The sequence below is a fragment of the Pipistrellus kuhlii genome, unplaced genomic scaffold, assembly GCF_014108245.1.
Source record: "Pipistrellus kuhlii isolate mPipKuh1 unplaced genomic scaffold, mPipKuh1.p scaffold_m20_p_3, whole genome shotgun sequence".
In the NCBI taxonomy this organism is placed as follows: Eukaryota; Metazoa; Chordata; class Mammalia; order Chiroptera; family Vespertilionidae; genus Pipistrellus; species Pipistrellus kuhlii.
Window position 1 is genome coordinate 58808792 of NW_023425529.1, and position 19262 is coordinate 58828053.

The window sequence follows — 19262 nt, forward strand, 5'->3', positions numbered from 1 at the left end:
AAAAAAAAAAGAATTAACTACAGTCAATTCTTACATTTAATCGTTCTCTTTTTTTTCCTCCTGTTCTGACAGGATTTAGCTGACTGTTCAACGGATCCTTATTTTGCTGGAATATTCTTTACAGATTACTTCTTTTACTTCTATCGACACTGTGCCTAATTTATTCAAGTTTGGTTGGGGACTTCACCAAGGAAAAATACTCAGAATACTGTTAACAGAAACTTATGTCCTTATATCCAACTTCTTCCATTTTTTTGTCGAACACCCACATTTCTTGCCAAAGGACTTGATCAGGCTTTGGTTTTGAGACATCAATGAGGATTATAAAGTCTTTGCTGAAACTTGAACTAATGTGGTGCTTGATTTTGCCATGACTACAAAGAAAACAACACTCTTGGACTTGAGAATACTGCTTCTGGTATTAAGGAAGCTCTGAGGTCAAAAGAATCAGGTCTATCTCTGCTTTGTCTGAATGTATTTCAAAGCTTTGGAGAAAAACAAAAAGACCCATTAAGCCATGTCAACTTAGACCCACTAAACTCGAGAGAATGTGTGCTATGGAGTGTGTTGGCAGGAGGGGTGGGTGATGTCTGTTGCTGAGCTCATATTTAGGCAAACCATTGCTATGTGTTTGCTTGTGTGTGTGTGTGAGAGAGAGTGTGTGTGTGTGTGTGTACTACATGCACTACACTACAGAGAGTGGCTTGCTAATGAAAGCCACTGGGATTAGTTAAGAGTAATAATTGCACGTCTACTTTGTAATGCTTGAAGGACACTAAACTTTCTGTGTGGTGAGATTTTTCCTCCTGTAAAGAGGGAAGCACCAGCTTGTGACAAGTTTTTAAAGTCTCCTTAGATGGCCAAAACCGGTTTGGCTCAGCACATGTGTCAAACACAAGGCCCGCAGGCCAAATCCGTCCCGCCAGGCCTTGCAATGTGGCCCGCACCGCGCTGTCATCACTGCACTCCACTGCGTTTCCATCACAATGACAGTTTATGACTGTTCAGTAAACCATTCGGCCGGCGATTTAGGCTGGATTTTAGATTTTGGCCCCTTCTCTGATTGAGTTCGACACCACTAGATGGCCAAAACCGGTTTAGCTCAATGGATAGAGCGTCAGCTTGGGAACTGAAAGGTCCGGGTTCGATTCCAGTCAAGGGCATGTACCTTAGTTGCGGTCATATCTCCAGTAGGGGGTGTGCAAGAGGTAGCTGATTGATGATTCTCTCTCATCGGTGTTTCTAACTCTCTATATCTCTCCCTTCCTCTCTGTATAAAAATCAATAAAAATATATTTAAAAAAATAAAATAAATACTGTCTCCTTAGATGATCTAGGCCCAGGTATTTGCATTTGATCTAATTGTCATTGCTGTTTTTCCTCTACTTATGAGGGGTTCCCTTAAAGCAGTGTTTCCCAACTTTCTCTCATGATGAGAATCACCTGGTGGAGTTGTTAAAACACAGATTCCCGGATCCCAACTAAGAAGTGCTAAACTAGAATTTTGGGGAACATATAGGTAAAATTGTATACTTAACTAGTGCTCTAAGACAGATTTTATATACAGAGCACTAAGTTAGATATGCAATTTTACCTATATGTTCTCAAAAATTCTAGTTTAGCACTTCTTAGTTGGGATTCGGGAATCTGTGTTTTAACAACTCCACCAGGTGATTCTCATCATGAGAGAAAGTTGGGAAACACTGCCTTAAAGGACAAGACCATCTCAGTTCTTTATAGCGAAATTAGCTTTGGAAATGTCTACCTGACTTATGGGTAGATTTGTATGCTTTTCCAAAGTTAGAATGGCCATAACTCCTTTGGCCATTCTATGTGTTAACTATGTCTTTTATTTTCTGTATTCTGATGTTTTGACATCTCAAGGTCTTGCTGACCCTGGAGGGACTACACCTCTCAGGGTTAGCCAGTTCCTAGAGACAATAAACAAATTTCCCACATGTCTTTTTAAATACAAACCAACCAATCCAGAGCCCATACCCCAGCCACCTTCTTTATCACACTATCACATCCACCTGTGCCAATCACCCCAGGGCCAGGGGCCAGGTGATAACGTGGCACAGCCCCTGTGTCCCAGAGCCTTGTCAAATTATTCAAATTATCCTCAGCCTGTTTACCCTGCTCACCTGTTCCTTCCTGTGGAAACTACAGTGAAGGCTCTTACCCATAGTTCTTCCCTTTTCTTCTAACAACCATGGTACCTCCCAATGTGGCCCCCAGAGGCGTGTCCTGTCTCTTCCTTTTGGGAACTATGAGCAAGAGATTATCTTTTCATTTCTTTTCTTTTTAATATATATTTTATTGATTTTTTTACAGAGAAGAAGGGAGAGAGATAGAGAGCTAGAAACGTCGATGAGAGAGAAACATCGACCAGCTGCCTCCTGCACATCCCGTACCGGGATGTGCCCACAACCAAGGTACATGCCCTTGACCGGAATCGAACCCGGGACCTTTCAGTCCGCAGACCGACGCTCTACCACTGAGCCAAACTGGTTTTGGCCAGATTATCTTTTCAATGCTGAACATCTCCTGAACTGTTGGTTTTCCTATACCTCAAATTTTCTATTAACACACTATATTTTATAACATAGAGAACAGAATCAAGCCACTCTTGCTCTGGTTCCAGGTGACAGAACTGCTGAATGGCTGGCCTTCCCTTATCTTACTATTGGCCTTCAGATCAATTAGGACAGTTTGATTTTGTGTTGCCTTGACAATAATAATCCGAAATAATAATAATATATCCTCCTCTTCCTTGTTTTCAAGTATTATTAAACACATGTCATGTGAATAGAAATTAATTGTGAGGCCCCCATGCTTAAGAGAAGAAAGGCTTGCTAATGAAATGAATTTAAGAGAAATAGTTGCATGTCTACTTTGTAATGTTTGATGGATACTGAACTTTCTGTGAGAAAAACATCAAACAAATCCCAACTGAGGGGCATTCTCCCAGATGGCATTTTGAAATAGATTATTGACATAAAGATAGTGTAACCCAGCAGGAGCTGAGACTTTGGAGCCCAAAAGTCCTTGTTTTGAATTCAAATTCTGGCTTTATCTGTGCCTTTTTAGGCAAGTTATTTAACTTCTCTAGATCTTAATTTCCTCACTTCTAGAAAAAGAAATTTACAGATAGGAATAAGTGGGATAAAACATAAAAAACACATATAAGCTATTATTATTATTATTATACCTTCACAAAGCTGAATCATCATAAAGACTATGATGGATTATAAAGAAATTGAAAAATTAAATACAGATATTAAAGTATTTTCATCAATGTAAAACACACACACACACACACACACACAAAAAAAAAAACCAGACAGAACATATAATGTGTACTAGATAATGTTTATATGTTTTTCTATATTTGAGGAATTGTTTCCTCTTTTAATAACCAGTGTAATCTTTGTGGAAAATAAAATAAGGTAGTTATTCTTGGGAAGAGTATTTCAGAATTTTTCCCATTTCTTAGACTCCAATTAAAACTGATTTTCCTGCGTTGTATCACCCTGTCCAGAATGACCTAGCTCTGGATCCACAGCTGCCACTCCATTTCATAATGGCATCCCAGGTGTTGGTACCAGAGAGACTCCGTTAACTTGACTCTTCTCCTGGTAAAGGTCTCCTTGTCAGCAACAGTTACAAGAGTTCTCTTCAGCATATAAAACCCATGCCCTTACTTACACACTTATGTTCAGAATGGTATGAAGTTTTCAGATATCTAATGCAGTTCAGCCATGTTGTTTATAAGGGGATTTCTATAAAATGAATACTGTGTTCTTATTAAATCCCATTTATAAAACTGGAAGTCTTTTTCCCACAGGAAACTTAGTATAAAAGATTGTGTTGAAAATCTTCAGAAATAAAGGATTGAAGAGAGTGGACAGACCTATGGCAATCCAGGGCATCCTGGAATTAGTTAAACCTATGAGGAGAAGAATAGACTTTGCTGGAAGATTCTCTTATATTTGTAGCATTTTTCCAATTGTGAGCTGTCCCCTGTGGACCATGCTACTTCAGGCCAAAATATTTTTTTGAGTGTCAGAGAATTACATGACTCTCCACTGGAATGCTTCTAAATTCAAATAATTAAAATGTCTATATGAGTCTTCCTCCCAACATTCCATAACCCCAGTCATGAGAAAAACATCAAACAAATTCCAACTGAGGGCATTCTACAAATACCTAATCAGTGCTCCTCAAGATAGTCAAGGTCATCAAAAACAAGCCAAATCTGAGAAAGTCATGGTCAAGAAGAGCTTACAGAAACAGGATAGCTAAATGTGATGTGGTATCCTGGAACTGAAAAAGGAAATTAGGTAAAAATGAAAGGAATCTGAACAAAGTATGGATGTCAGTTAGTGGTAAGGTACCAATATTGGCTTATTTATTGTGATAGATGTTCATAACGGAAAACTATTAGGTCTAGTAATAATTAATGTCGTTTTCTAATACTTTTTAAAATCGAATTTATTTAAACAATACAACAAAATTTAATCAACAATATAGTTGCCGTTGTTTTCTACTACTTGTGCCCAATGCTCAGGAAGTATTTTAATCCCTCTGTTGTAAAATTCTTGTGATTTTGATGCAAAAAATTCGGTCAATGCATTTTTGAGGCATTCTTCATTATTAAATTTTTTTCCAAGAAGAAAGTTTTGCAAAGAACGAAACAAATGGTAATCGGAAGGGGCAATATCAGGAGAATATGCAGGTTGAGGGAGAACTTCCCATTCCAACTGGCGCAGTTTTTCAGCAGTGATTCTTGCAGTATGCGGTCGTGCGTTATCGTGGTGAAGAATTACGCCCTTCCGATTAATCAGCGCGGGTTCTTTTTCTCTTAAAGCTTGGGCTAACCTTTCCAATTGGGCACTATACACTGCACCTGTAATGGTTTGGGTAGATGGTAGAAGTTCATAATGAAGAATTCCTTTAAAATTCCACCAAACACACAACATCACTTTTTTCGCATGCAAGTCAGGTTTTGGCGTGGGCTGCGGAGCCTCATTTTTGTCCAACCATTGAAGCCGCCTTTTCAAATTAACATACAGCACCCATTGTTCATCTCCGGTAACAATTTGCTCTAAAAACGGCAAACGGTTTTGACGAGAGAGGAGCAAACTGCAAATTGTGACTCTTTGATTACGGTTGTTGTCGGTCAACTCATGAGGAACCCATTTTCCAAACTTTTGGACTTTGCCAAGTGCACGCAATTGATTGGAAATTGCTTTTTGTGAACAATTTAAAGTTGTCGCAAGCTCTTGTTGGGTAATTTGAGGATTTTGCACCAAAAGAGCTTGAAGAGCTTCTTGATCAAAATTGGACACACGGCCTCGACCACTCTTGTCATCTAACGAAAAATTTCCCTCGCGAAATTTCTCAAATCAACGCTGGCATTTTCTGGCGCTAACTGCATCTTGACCAAGAGCACTACAGATGTTTTTTGCAGCCTCACTTGCTTTTCTTCCTAATTGGAACTCGTAAAGCATGCAGTGCCGAATATGCTCTTCATCCGCCATCTTCTTAGCCCTAGTTTTGCAACAAAAACCAAACCAAACACAAACTTTTTCAAGCAAAACTTGTTAATTGCACTTCACACGTTCTGTAGATACCACGTGTTTGAAGGTTATGTCAATACAAGTCAACGCCAAGCAAGATTTTAAACGAATGTTAAAAAACGACATTAATTATTACTAGACCCGATAGGTGTGGGGTTCGTTGAAACTCTGTGTACTAGCTTCACAAATTTCCTATAAATCTAAATCTACTCCAAAATAAAACACTTAAAAAAGTCAGAAAAAAAAATTTAAGAGTTGGGCTTCAGCACCAGCTCCTGTCACCAGGAGCCATTTGTGATAATATAGGATAAGTTCAAGCCTGAAAATAGGTATTTTTAACTTCAGGCCAAAGTAATTTATTTCCCTACCTTGCCAATTACTTGTCATATTTGATATATCAATTTAATTACTTCCCAAATACCATGGGAAATACTACATAATTATAAAATAGAAATATATACATACAATAAAATGAATCATCATATAATACAGATAAACGGAATTATAATACTTTTTCATGAGTGCTAACAGAGGATCTCAGACAAAATTTTGAAAGCTGTCAATTTTTTTAAAGCAACCAAACCACAAAAATTCACTTAAAACTATTAGCATGTGTGTGTTCAACCCTACAGCACTTTTAAACAAAATCATTTTGTGGTGCTCTTAACTTACTTTATTTTCACTTTTATTTTTTTCTATGCAATTTTTGGATTTCATTTCAGTGGCAGGTTCCCAACACTACATTGTTTGAATCATTAAACTAAAGATCTTCAAGAAAAAAAGCAGAACTGCAATTCTTTTAGCAGTTTGGCAAAGCACTTTCATAAACCTCCTCATTGGATTCTCATAACAGCGTTGTGATATTGGGAGTGAGCAGAGTTATTCATATTTCCCCATTCTACAGATAAGGAATGGAGGACAGAGAGGTTAAGCAAGGAAAAGAGGAGAGCCAGGCTTCCTGGTGCTAAATTATATCCCTTTCCACTGTATTACATATCTCCTTTCCTGTGGCTGCCATGGCAAAATTTAAGAGTTGATGGCTTAAATAACAGGAATTTATTTCTCGGTGTTCTGGGGACTGGAAGTCCAAGATCAAGGTGTCAGCAGGCTCAGTGCCTGGTAAGGGCTGCATCCTTGAGTTGCAGACATCAGTGTTCTCACTATGTCCTCGCACGGCCTTCTCAAAGTGCCGGCAGGTGGAGAGAGAGATGGAGGGAGGAATCACGTTTCTTGATGTCTCTCCTTAAGGACACTGATCACATCCTGAGGGCCCCCTCCCTGCTGACCCCATCTAAACCTAATTACCTCCCCACTGCCCCATTTCCAAATGCCCTGGGTACTAGGGCTTCCACATATGAATTTGAGGAAAAGACAAATCAGTCCTTAGCATGACATCACTTACCCTTTGGAATTTTTTTTTTTTCTTTACAACTCTTAGTAACTTTTGAGAAACCATCAACTCATATTGACCCACCTTAAAGGTACTGACGAGTTAATGGCTCCAGTAAGTGCTATTTACATGCACCAGGCCTTGTGAACTGATAGGATCCATTAGAGATCATTTAATCGAAATACAGAATGGCGAGTGGGTTGAAGGACAGAGATGAAGGGCTCTCTGTCACCAGTCACTAAGTTTCATGTATTCACTAGAATATTGTACCAGGGCTTAAAAGCTCATGTAATAATGCTGAAGATCAACCTCACTCTGAGGAACACTTCAGCAAAATCCTCACTTGGCAAATATTAAAGTGTTTTGGCTTTTGTTTCTTCAGGGACATGTGTCATTGATTTTTGTGTCTGAGGCTAAAGAGCCAATTGAGCTCTTAAGAAGCATCCAAAGATTCAAAATCTAGTGCATTTCTGATGAGTGGTTGTTTGAAGCTTGTAGCGCACAGCCTGGGAGACCTCCAACTTACCAACAATGTTCGGCATACAACCTCATCTTTGCATGGCTGTGTTCTGTGAATGGGGACGCTTTGTGAGTGCTTAAGACATATAATTGGAGGAAGGGATGGGGGCCAAAAATCATAGTCTCAATCCTTCCATTTCTTTATGGCCCCAAACAAATATAAAATGAGGTCATGTTTTAGAAAGACTCTTGATAACATGTCTTTGCCAGAGTTGAATTCCCAAGCCATTTTTAGCTGCACTAGTCTGACCTCCTGTTTAAATGGAATCACTGGGAAAAGAACCAGACTCAGAGCCAGGAAACTTGGTCCGGGTCCTGGCCCAGTAACTTGCCATTGGTGTCATCTTGGATCCTTCCCTTTGCTTTCCTGGTTGCAAAATTGGATCCACAATGGTCCTGCCAATATGAGATGTTTATGTGGAAACTCTAAAGTGGATGGTGCTGCTTGAACACAAGAATTTTAAGAATGGTCCATGGGAAGACATTATTTTGAACAAGTAACAAGGAGTTGGAAATTCATACTTCTTGCAGTGAGTTCCAGTCCATTATGCTCAGGGTCAGTTACTTACATCTTCAACCACTGCCTTCACCTGGAAGGTAGTTGCTAGCACACAACAGGTGCTCAGTCAACGTTTATGAAATGGAAGGTGGGTAAACAGGAACCTTCCCTCTTATTTCCCAGGGACTGTGGCGTGAAGGCATACTAAAACACATTTGAGTTCTTCTCACTCTGCCACCGTGAATTTTTTAAATTAGTATTATTTGGAATATTGCTCTTCTTTAAATGACTTCCAATAGCAACTAGAAACTCAAATGGCCTATTGTTTAGTAGAGGATTCCAGACCCGGGGAGTCAGCTGCGGCTATTAGTCATTGTTGATTTCATACTGCTGAATTGTACACAGCACCACTGCGTAAGGATCTAACTTAATTGCAGATTGGTTATAAAGAACTTAATGAACGTTTCATACTATATCCAAACACTGAGTGCATTATGACAGTAATTAGGCTGCTGTAGCTTTCCCCTGAAGTGAATTGTAAGTCCTTGTCATCCTACACAACTACTGAAAAACGGCGTGTGTGTTTTTAGTGCGGCTATGCTGGGCTCTCAGGAGCAGCCTCTGGAATCACCTGCGATAGAGAAGCTACTCAAGACTATGCTCAGAAGAAAAAGGCTCTCGGTTCCTTCATGGAGGGTCCCTTTGCCTCCGAGGAAACACTCCAATTTAGATGATCTTTCACACATTCAACCTCGGAGCTCTGTAATAGTCTGTTCATTCTCACTCACTTAAGCGTTGGTGGAGGACGATCTCTGTGCCAGTCCGGGGCATCATTCCTGACCTTTTGGAGGCACCCACCAGCTGGTGCACTAGCCGCACAGACACGCCATTAGCCGTCACACAGTGTGAGACGCGCGGAAACTGTGGCATTGGCATTGTGCTGTGAAAGTACAGGGAAGGGGTGCTCAGTCCTGCTCCCAGGGGAATGAGAAAGACAGTGGAGGCAGAAAGGGTGAGGTTTCAAAGCAGGAAGAGACATTGGAGCTATTGGGATCTAAAAGGCTGATAAGTGTTTTTTTTTCCTTTTCTTTTTTCTTTGTGTGTGTATGTATATAAATAGAGAAATGGAAAAAAGGTAAAAGTGACATATGAATGCTTTTTTTTTTTTTTTTTTTTAAGAAAGAATCTAATCTCAAGTGCCCCAGGAACTGCAAAGTGAATAATTACCGCCCTTCCCGCTGGAGGCAGCTCTTCCTCTTCCGCTAGCTTTGCCTAAAGGAGAGGCGCTCCTGTTTCTGGCAAACACCTCTTACCCTCAGCTCCCAGAGCCTGCCATTTGTCCCACGAGATTCATGGAGACTGTGGGAAAAGAAAATCACATTGGGTGGGGCACCGGATGACTCAGGAACCTGGCAGGGATCGTGTGGGTGGGGAGGCTGAGCCTCAGGACCGTGAGTGACGCATCAGCAGGTACCTGTCTCTTTGTGGCAGGGTTTGATAAATAGCGATATTTGTGCAAGGGTGAGAGTGGCTGTATAGAGCAGTGTTTTTCAACCTTTTTTGGGCAAAGGCACACTTGTTTCATGAAAAAAATCACGAGGCACACCACCATTAGAAAATGTTAAAAAATTTAACTCTGTGCCTATATTGACTATATATAAAGTAATTCTCTTGAATAGGAATAAAATAAACACAAAGAAAGTATTTTATAATTACTTTATTATGAAATATTAAGTAAACAAAATAGTGAAAAATTATAAAATTCTTGTCTTGTCTGCACCTACGGCACACCAGGCAACATCTCGCGGCACACTAGTATGCCGCGGAACAGCGGTTGAAAAACGCTGGTATAGAGCACAAACCTACAAGTTTTTGGGTCACTCTGACCATTTTTAAGATAAAAGAGGTTTTCCATTCTAGGGGAATTTTACTTCTTATTTCTCAGTCGCTGGCGTTCATGATGAGAGCTGGGAGTAGCTCTTCAAGTCCTCCCAACATGCCTTCCTCATTCTTTTGGTATCATCAGCCCCCGATTTTCTTTTGGCGAATGATCTGGCCACAGCTCTCAATCTCTCTGAATCAGGTGAAACTGACACTCCCTCGCTCCAGAGAACACGTGACCCAGTCTTGAGCAAAGAAAATATTGCGTGCCCTTGGCAAGGGTGGTTTGTTTAGGGGTAAGCATCAGATCCAAACCAGGCCAATCAGAACCATCCCTGGGAGTCTGGCTAAAACTATTGTATAAGCAACCATGGACTCTCTGTAGGAGTCATTAAGCTGGTGGGAGTACGCGTGGGGCTGCCATCTTACCACTGTGCTGGATTGCCTGCCTGAGAATGAAGCTAGCACAAGGGAGGCAGAGATAGGAGGACAGATTTCCAAGCCAGATATGCTCTGCCCCCCTCCAGGGACTTACTGGTAGCAGTTAAGTGTGCTAATGTGTTCCCATTTTGCTTTAGCCAGATTTAATTGGGATCCTGCCCCAAAGCCAAAGGAATTCTGATGAACACCAGCCCTCAACAAGAACCTTTGCACATCCTCGTTTGGGTACTGCATGGTGTCCTGCCTGCTTCTCTTGCAAGGCCGCTTCATTCTCCCTTCCGTAGACCAGCTTCTCTGTTCACTCATTTGCTCGCACCAGTCATGGCTCCCCCAAAATGTAGGCTTAGACCCCAAGTCTCCATCAACTTCCAACTTGGTTCTCCAGGGCACAGGACTCAGTCTCTCAAATTTCAAATTTCTATGGAGGAGATTCCGACTGATCCAGCTTGGCTCAGCTGTCCACCTGCGATTTAACCAGTTGTTGCTAGGTAAGAGGGCTGTGTGGTTTGTAGGGCGGCCCCTATAGGCTGGGGAAGTGGTGGATAGATTATTTTAAAAATATATACTTTATTGATTTTTAGAGAGCTGAGAGAGAGAGAGAGAGAGAGAGAGAGAGAGAGAGAGAGAATGGAAAAGCTTAAATATGTGGAAGCATAATAGAAATCAGATTCAGCCACCCACGATGCTTATAGAAGGCCCAGATGTCCCTCCCTTCCCCAACCCCACCCCCAAATAGAACCCAACCACAAAAAAAATATACATAAATTTATAGGTTTAAGTAGTAAATGCTGCCAACAAAAAGAGAGATCAATGTGAGAGCATAACAGATCAGCTGCATCCCACACACCCCCTACCAGGATCTAGTCTGTAACCTGGACATGTGCCCTGAATTGAACCAGCAACCTTTTAGTGCACAGGATGACGCCCAACCAACCAAGTCACATAGGCCAGGGCTGGATAGATTCTTTAAGAAGGTGATGTGGGAGGGAAAGAAATGATAAGTATATTCAGTATAGCCTTTTTCTCTCATTTGATCCCTATATTTCTGAGAGATAGGAATTATTATCATCCTCGTTTCACATAACTATAGATCTTGAACTAAGTGCTACTATCCATTAATGAAGAAGCGAATGAGACTGAGACTATTCTGTTGGGAAAAGTTCAAAGGAAAATGCAGTTGGAGAATGACAGGCCCTGTGCTTGGGACACCCATGTGGCTCCTCGTAGTTGCAGAGGTTTGGGCAATAGCTGAGGTGGCTGAATGTTTGATTTTTTTCCTTTCACATGTTAATACTATGTAGTATAATTTTTTTGTAAAAACTATTTTATTTCAATTTTAAAAATGTTTTAAATTTATTTTCTTATTTATTTATTTGAACTGAGGTATAATGTCTCTATATAAAAGCCTAAGCAACCAAACAACCAGTCGACCAGTTGCTATGACATGCAATGACCACCAGGGGGCCAGACGCTCAATGTATGAGCTAACTCCTGGTGATCAGTGCTCTCCCAGCCAACCTCCTGCTCCAGCCAACCTCCCGCAGTCCCTCCCCCACAGCTGGCTAGCCCCTCCCCCCTCCACTATCAGCCCCGATAGCTGGCCAGGCCAAGGGACCCCACCTGTGAACGAATTTATGCACCGGGCCTCTAGTTGACATATAACATTATCCCTGAGGTAAGCCGTGCCATGATATCTGGAGGAGAAAGAGAATTAAAAATAAAATAGGGAGCTCTCCCTCCGGGGAGCACACCCTTACCTTGCCCCTCCCTTCCCCAACCCCACCCCCAAATAGAACCCAACCACAAAAAATATATACATAAATTTATAGGTTTAAGTAGTAAATGCTGCCAACAAAAAAGTGATGTCTTGTTATAAAGTGCTCCATCTGGGCCTTCTATAAGCATCGTGGGTGGCTGAATCTGATTTATATTATGCTTCCACATATTTAAGCTTTTCCATTCTATCCTTTCCTTCCCATATCCCACTAGGCTTGGAGTGGAGGGAGGAAAGCAAGAGTTAATTCATACAACGGCAAAATTATACTTCTTTGCCTCTGATATAACCAGCTGTGCAGGACTTACCCCCTCCCCACACCACTACTACCATCAATCTCACCCTCTCAAATTCTGCCTCAAATACTTCTCAGCATTCCTAAGGGTATTATGTCGTGTGGGCACAGCAGTCACCCTTAGTTGAGATGTGACAGTTGCATTCCTCTTTTCGCTTTTGTGTCTCCTTGGGAAGTTCTCTCCGGTCACTACCACTGCCCAATTGAGTGACCACCCATTGATACCTGCGAGGATGCCACAGCAGCTGCTGAGGATGCTGCTGTTACTGGCTGGCAGCGTCTGTGTGGATGGCTCCGTCTGCGCCCCGGACACCAGCGCTGCTGGGTCTAACCAGGCCAGGGCTTGTCCTCCACGGAGGCGGCTGGTTTTGGCAGCCTCCTCTGCCAAGGAGTTGGCCTTGTTTGAGTTCATGCCTCTTGGATCAGGGGATGATCTGAAAGTTGGACTTGACTTTATTAGAAACATCTCCCAAGAGGCTGCATTTGTCCTCGAGGCCTCTCCTTGCTCCCTCCAGGATGAACCCCTGGGTCTCTTTGAAAAGACCTTGGGGACTCACTCCATGGCCAGCCAAGCTTGAATCGTGGGAGAATGTAATATGTTAGAACAAAATGTATATAGGTGGATACAAATGTATGGGCACCTTCTGACAGACTTTCCACTGTTGTCAGAGTGCTTTATATAATCCTACCTCTGAGGTAGAATAAAACCAACTCATATAGAACTATTTATTTATTTATTTATTTATTATTTATTTATTTATTTATTTATTATTTATTTATTTTTAAACAAATGCAGTTGCATCCCAGCACACACAGCTGTCCTTCAGCTCCGTGTTCCTGGGCCCGGGGATCTATGCCTTGTACCAGGCGGTTGGTGCTTGGCAGCTCACTTCCCAAGGAGAGGGTGCTTTTGGCCTTTCCAAAAATGATGGTATCCTTTTTATTTGTGGCAGCAGCAAAGACAAACAGAAAACTTAGAACAGCCTGCTTCTGAGGAGCACAGAAACCCATCTGGGAGAGTCTCCAATGAGACATTCTCCCTGGCAGATTTTCCCTCCTCTGACCCACTTCCACTCAGCTTGGACCGCTGACCTTTGAAGTTTTAGAACAATGCACAATTACTCACGTCTGTGCACTAATGCTGCTTCAATATGTTTTAGTTTTTCATTCGTTAGTCATAGACTTTCTGGAACAGACTGTTTCTTAAACAAACCAAATGTAAGACATCTATTTAAAACACTTTTGAAATCCAAATAATTTTTTTGGGGGGAGAGGGGTAAATAATGATTTACAAATGGAGTCATTCTATTTCCAGTAACACTTTGACAGGTTCTTAATTAATGTTTGACCAGGAGAACGGAAGATGGAGAAAATGATAAGAAGGAACGATGGTGTATGTCTAGGCTCGGAAAATGAGTTAAGTTCATGTAAGGAAGGAAACGTTCCCCTCCACCCTTTTATGAGCAGGAAATGAAACTGACAGAGACAGATTACCAAGAGCAGAACATACAAATGTATTGGGCATAAGTGTTAGGTGACAGGGGAGCCTTAAGGACATGAAGACCCGAAGAAGCAGTTAGCCCTGAGCATTTTTTTGCTCAGAGTGGTGGAGAGCGGACAGCTGTGTAGAACAGGGACAGGTCAGAGTGCAGGAGGCGAGTGTGGCCAGCTGGGGAAGTCAGAAAGGCCTGCTCACTCAGGTCCCTCTCAGCGGTGTCTCTGTCTTCAGAGAGAAGCACATCTTTCAGTGGGAGTTCCAGAACCTGTTCAGATGAGTAGGCCACCAGGGGGAGGTCCTCTTCAGCTGTTTTCTCAAACCCTTGCAGCTTAAAGTATTTTGGGGGGTATGTCCTGAACCTATCACTTGCCAAATGTAAAGGGTCCTTCCATGCTCTCTGCCCAACCCCTGGTGTTTTTACAGGTTCTCAGTTGTATTAAAATTATTTTAACAATTCGGCAGCTGATAAGAGTATTCAGCCCAGTTATGCGGGAAGCACCTACTATTTCTCTCTCACACAGTAGGGATCTAATTAGGGATCTATTTCTGAGAGAAGCTCTCCCACTCTGAGCTGCTGTCCTCAGGGGCCCCGAGCAGGAAAGATTCAACTCCACCTCGATGGCTACTTACATAAAGTCTCATATTTACTTTACCAATCCTTCCCAAGGCTGGCACAGTTTCATATACATGGGTTTGCATACTATTGGTTCTCCTACCACAAAAATGGCCAAGGATTTTAGAAGGCAAGGCCTCTCTCAGGTGGTCCTTTCCTGAGCAAAGGGAACTCCTCTGCAGGAATAACCTGCTCGGCCACAGCTGGCGCACCATGGGGACGCCGGGCAGGAGGGTACGGAAGCCTCTGAGGAGTCCCAGCCCTTTCAGTTCTGCGTTCTATGCCATTAGCAACACATGAAAGGAAACAGAACCCCAATTACAACAGGATGCATTTGTTCCACACCTCTGAGCAGGGCTTCTCAGACTTGAACATGCAGACCACTACCTTGGAAATGGTGGGGAAATGCAGCTTCTAACTCAGCAAGTCTGGATGGGGCCTGAGAATTTGTCTTCCCATCAAACTCTTGGGAGACATGGATGCTGTTGGTCCGAAGACACACGCTGAGTGCCAAGTCTTCTGTGTTGTTTTTTCCCAGGTCATTCCATTCAGTCCTCATGACAATCCATGAGGTATTCGACACATCCTCATTTCACAGAAGGAGACAGGCTCCGGGAGGGAAACAAACCTGCCTAGAAAGATCTACACTCAGCCATCAGAGTGCAAGTCCAGTGTTTTTCCTCCCACGTGACTGAGGCTCCTCTGCATCAGCCCAGGGCCTGGGACGCTACTCAGGGAAATTGCATATCAGGACTTTAGCTCTCAGAGCTGGCTGAGCAGCACACTTCTGAGTGCCCACCTGGTCCGGGATCTTGTTAGATCTCCTTCAGGTTGCTTGTAGCAAGTCTGGGTTAGTGATTTGGCCATCCAACTTGCTATTCCTTCCCACTTACTACTTTATCCACAGTTAGGTGTACAATTCCTGGTTTCTTATATTTGAACTAGAGTCCCAGTGCACAAAGATTCATGCAAGAATGGGCCTTCCTTCCCTTGGCTGCCGGCAGTGCCTTCACTCCAGGCCAGAGCTGCCTTTCCGCCTTCCCACACTCCCCAGAGGCCCTGAGTGGCTGGGGTGGTGTGGAACACCTGTGTTGTTGCCCTGCCCGCAGCACCTGTGTATGCAAATTAACAAGCCAGCTTTGATATGCTAATTTGCATACTCATTCCAGATTGGCTGGTAGGTGTCCCGAAGGTATGGTCAATTAGATGTTACTCTTTTTTTAGGTAGCTAATAAACACAGGCTTTTCCATGATGATTGGAGGCTCAAGTATTGATGGACACATGGAGGACCAATCTATGAGAAGTAAAACAGATCATTGGAATAAGAGATTGAATATCTTTCCATGGATAATAACAGTTAATAAAGTGGGGAAAGTGATACTATAGCTAGAAGTTGACAAAACAAAGTGGGTCAACACATAAGCTTGGGAGTTTTGAACCCTGGCTCTGCCTCTTACTTAACAAGTAACTTTGGGTCCGTTACTTAATTTCTCTGCGCTGATTTCCTTGCATGTTAAAAGGAGATAATGTGGTTCTTGTGACAACTAAGAGATTTTGTTAATTCACAACAGGGCGCAGCATGCAGTGAGTGCTCAGTAAATATTGTAAGCATCATTATTATCCAGCATACCAACCTCCTATGTTTAATATAGAGCCATAGAGGCCCCCAAAAGCTTAAGTGATTTAAACATTCATTAACAAACAATTATAGAGCTCTTGCTATGTAGCCAACATTTACTAGTTGACAACTAGACCAACATTATGAGATGGAAAGTCATAGAGCTGACAACTGAACACGGACCCTCTGATTTCTAGTCTATCAGGATGAGTGCAAGTGTATGTTCACCCTACTCACTGCCACTCTGGACTGTAATAGCTCTTGGATGTTTCCAACAATTCCATGGGCAGCACTGACGCAGTGGCCACCAAACGGAATCTTCTTTCCCATTGTCTCCCTGGCCTGGAGGAGCCTGGGAGCCGGACTGAAAGCCAAGGGGCCTTGAGTTGGGCCACAGGTGCTGCAGAGCCAGTGAAGGGAGTGCCTGGCAGGCAGGTCAGCCGAGCTCTCAGCGCCAGTGCTCTCTGCAGGTGTAAGTGTCCAATCTCGCCGGAGACTGTAGGCTTTAGAATCAGCATCATTTACCTGGCTGAAGTTAGTGCTCTTGGCATCTCTCTCCCAAGGACGATAAGGAATCTGGTTACTCTGGGCTGAGGGTGGGGTGCTGGTGCGTACCTGACTCTCTGCCACATTCTGCAATTCTCTTTTTCAAGAGGGACTTAAAAGTCTTTGTAAAAAAAAAAAAAAAAAAAAAAAGTCTTTTGTCTCCAGGGAACTCTCTGGCTCTGAGCTTTGGGTACTTTTGTTTGGAGCAGCCTCTCCCTAGTGTTCAAGTTTCAGGTAAGGCATCTGGTGTACACCTAAAGGATAAGCAGAGAGAAATAAAAATCTCTTCTGATGTCTGTGAAGCCAGGTATGTGCACATAAACAATGAAGAAGTGCAACTGAATTCAAAAGTGGGATGATATGAACTCCAAGGGTCTATTACCCATCTTCACAAACCAAGGGCTGTTTAATGTCTCACCTCTTTGTTTTCCTCTTCAATTAGAATGCAAATTTATGGTCATCGGTTGCAATTGAAGGAGTACATTCCCTTAAAAACGAAGCTTCTTATTGCAAGTGCTTGTCTCGTATTGCAAATTGTTTCAATGTTATCTAATAATTCTGCTTTCAACAATACTCAATAATATCTTCTGTATGTGAGGTCTGTGTGCGCTGAAACCCAGAAATGTTGAAAACGGAGCTTCACAGTCACTCTAGCCCAGAGGAATGCGCTGCCCCAGTTACAGTGCTTTTGGATTGCACAGGATCCAGGGCTCCAAACTGCAGAGTGTGCAGGGTGGGAGAAGCCGCGATCCTTTGCCTTCACACGAGGACTGAGACTTTAGTAATACTGAACTCCCATGTATGGTTTTATGAAACTGTCCGAAGTTCAATATCTTAGAATGTTGTTTTGTTGGACTAATACATGCATGTGATTTCAGGAATTGAATGGGACTAGTAAGCTTATCACTGAAGCTATAGTTCTCTCCTGCACGCTGTTCCACTCTCCAGAGGCAACTGCTTTCTACTTACTTAGTTCTTTATTCTTGAGCTGGGTCCCTATAACTAAATACTATGCATAGGCTGCTTTTGTTCATCAATGTTAGATATCAAAGTACATGAGTATTTTAGCTCTCTTGCCTTCTGTCCTATCCTGCAATATATTTATATCAAACTTTGTTAACAATTCATATTCTGTGTTTTCATTAATTTGAATGCAAATGTCATTCATAGATGAACCTAGAAGCATGATTATATTTTCTGAAAATGCTTCTTGTTGTTTTCTGGGCTCTGTTTCCTGCAGCTGTTGGACATTTTCCATCAGCCACATGCTCTCCTGACTGTATTAGGCTGATGATCGCAGGGTCTTGTGGTCCATGTCTCCATTACCAGCCCTTTTCTGGCAGCACATTTATCTAAACTCTGGCTTCTGACCAACCTCACTGAGCAGCAAAATGGGAAGCCCACAGTGGCCTAAGAGTCCTAAGTACGACTTAGAGGTAGCAAGAAGAGAACAATATAAATAAAGGCAAGAGACAATCTGGAGCATGGAAGTGTCTGGGAAGAGTTTTCTGAGAGCTTTAGATGTGTGCTACAAAATTTAACCACGTGTGGATGTGGACACCGCAACAGGAGTCACAGTGGGGGTTTCTGTTCTGTTTGTACATGTGCTGAGTCCATTTAAACAGTATAAATATTGAATTCATTCAGAAACATATTATTTGGCTCACAGAAATTGGAATCACTCACCCAATGTCTAATCACCAGGTCCCTTTAGACCGTGTCCTCCTGTTCTTCCTTGTCTTGTCATTAGTTGAAAAAAGGCAAGCATCAGCCTGCAATTGCCATCCAACCTCTGTCATACATCCCCAGAAATGCCAACCACAAAGGAAATCAAAATGTGTGCATGCATGTGCATGTGCATGCACACACACACACACATGCGCACACATTGATCTTTTCTGCATTTTTATTTCATCTTCTCTGATCCTTTTAAGACACAACAGAACACATTTTAAAACTTTGAGCTGGAGATGTGTGAGGAGACATCCCATGACATATATTATTTGACAGACTATTTTTATTCCTGTCTATGAGGTTGAGAACCACTCCAAAATGCCTCTTCCTCTGTTTTTTTTTTTCTTCCTTTTTTCTTTTTGTAGCTAGAGACATAGAAAAGGCAATAATGGATGGAGAATTGGCAGGGAAGGGATGATGGGAAGCTTGAAGACCATGCCTGCTACATTTTTGCTTTCAAGCCCAGGATATAGGAAACCATCATTTACCATCACCAATGCAAGTTACTCCAGATCATAAGCCAAGAATGTTTTAAAAAATGCTGGTAAGGAATTTTAATAAGAACTGAAAATGTCTATATTTCAGTTTCCCTGTTCCAGGTCCCTGCTAGGGATGGAAATAACTCTCAAAAGATTAATGAAGTTGTCAGTCTTCTCTTGGGCAATGGAGACCCCTAGACTTTCTTCCAGGCTTGTTACTGATATCTAGTCCAATATAGCATCAACTGAAAATTTTACTTTAACAGACATGAATTCCAAAGAGGGAAAACAAAGCCTAGAGTGCATTTAAATTTTATCTAAAAGGGAAAAAAAATGTTTCTCTAGTCATTGAAATTAATATATGTGACAATAGAATTATGATTCATAACCCA

At 42.1% G+C, this 19262-nt stretch overlaps 1 protein-coding gene across 1 annotated transcript in view; it reads left to right on the top strand.

Moving 5' to 3' along the window:
* MYRFL (myelin regulatory factor like) overlaps nt 1–347 on the top strand; it is a 105180-nt gene extending 104833 nt beyond the window's left edge. Inside the window, exon 25 of the mRNA XM_036456681.2 lies at nt 73–347. Coding sequence (XP_036312574.1) covers nt 73–159 — 87 coding nt within the window. The 3' untranslated portion in view covers nt 160–347. The remainder of the gene's footprint in view (nt 1–72) is intronic.
* The last annotated feature ends 18915 nt before the right edge of the window (nt 348–19262 follow it).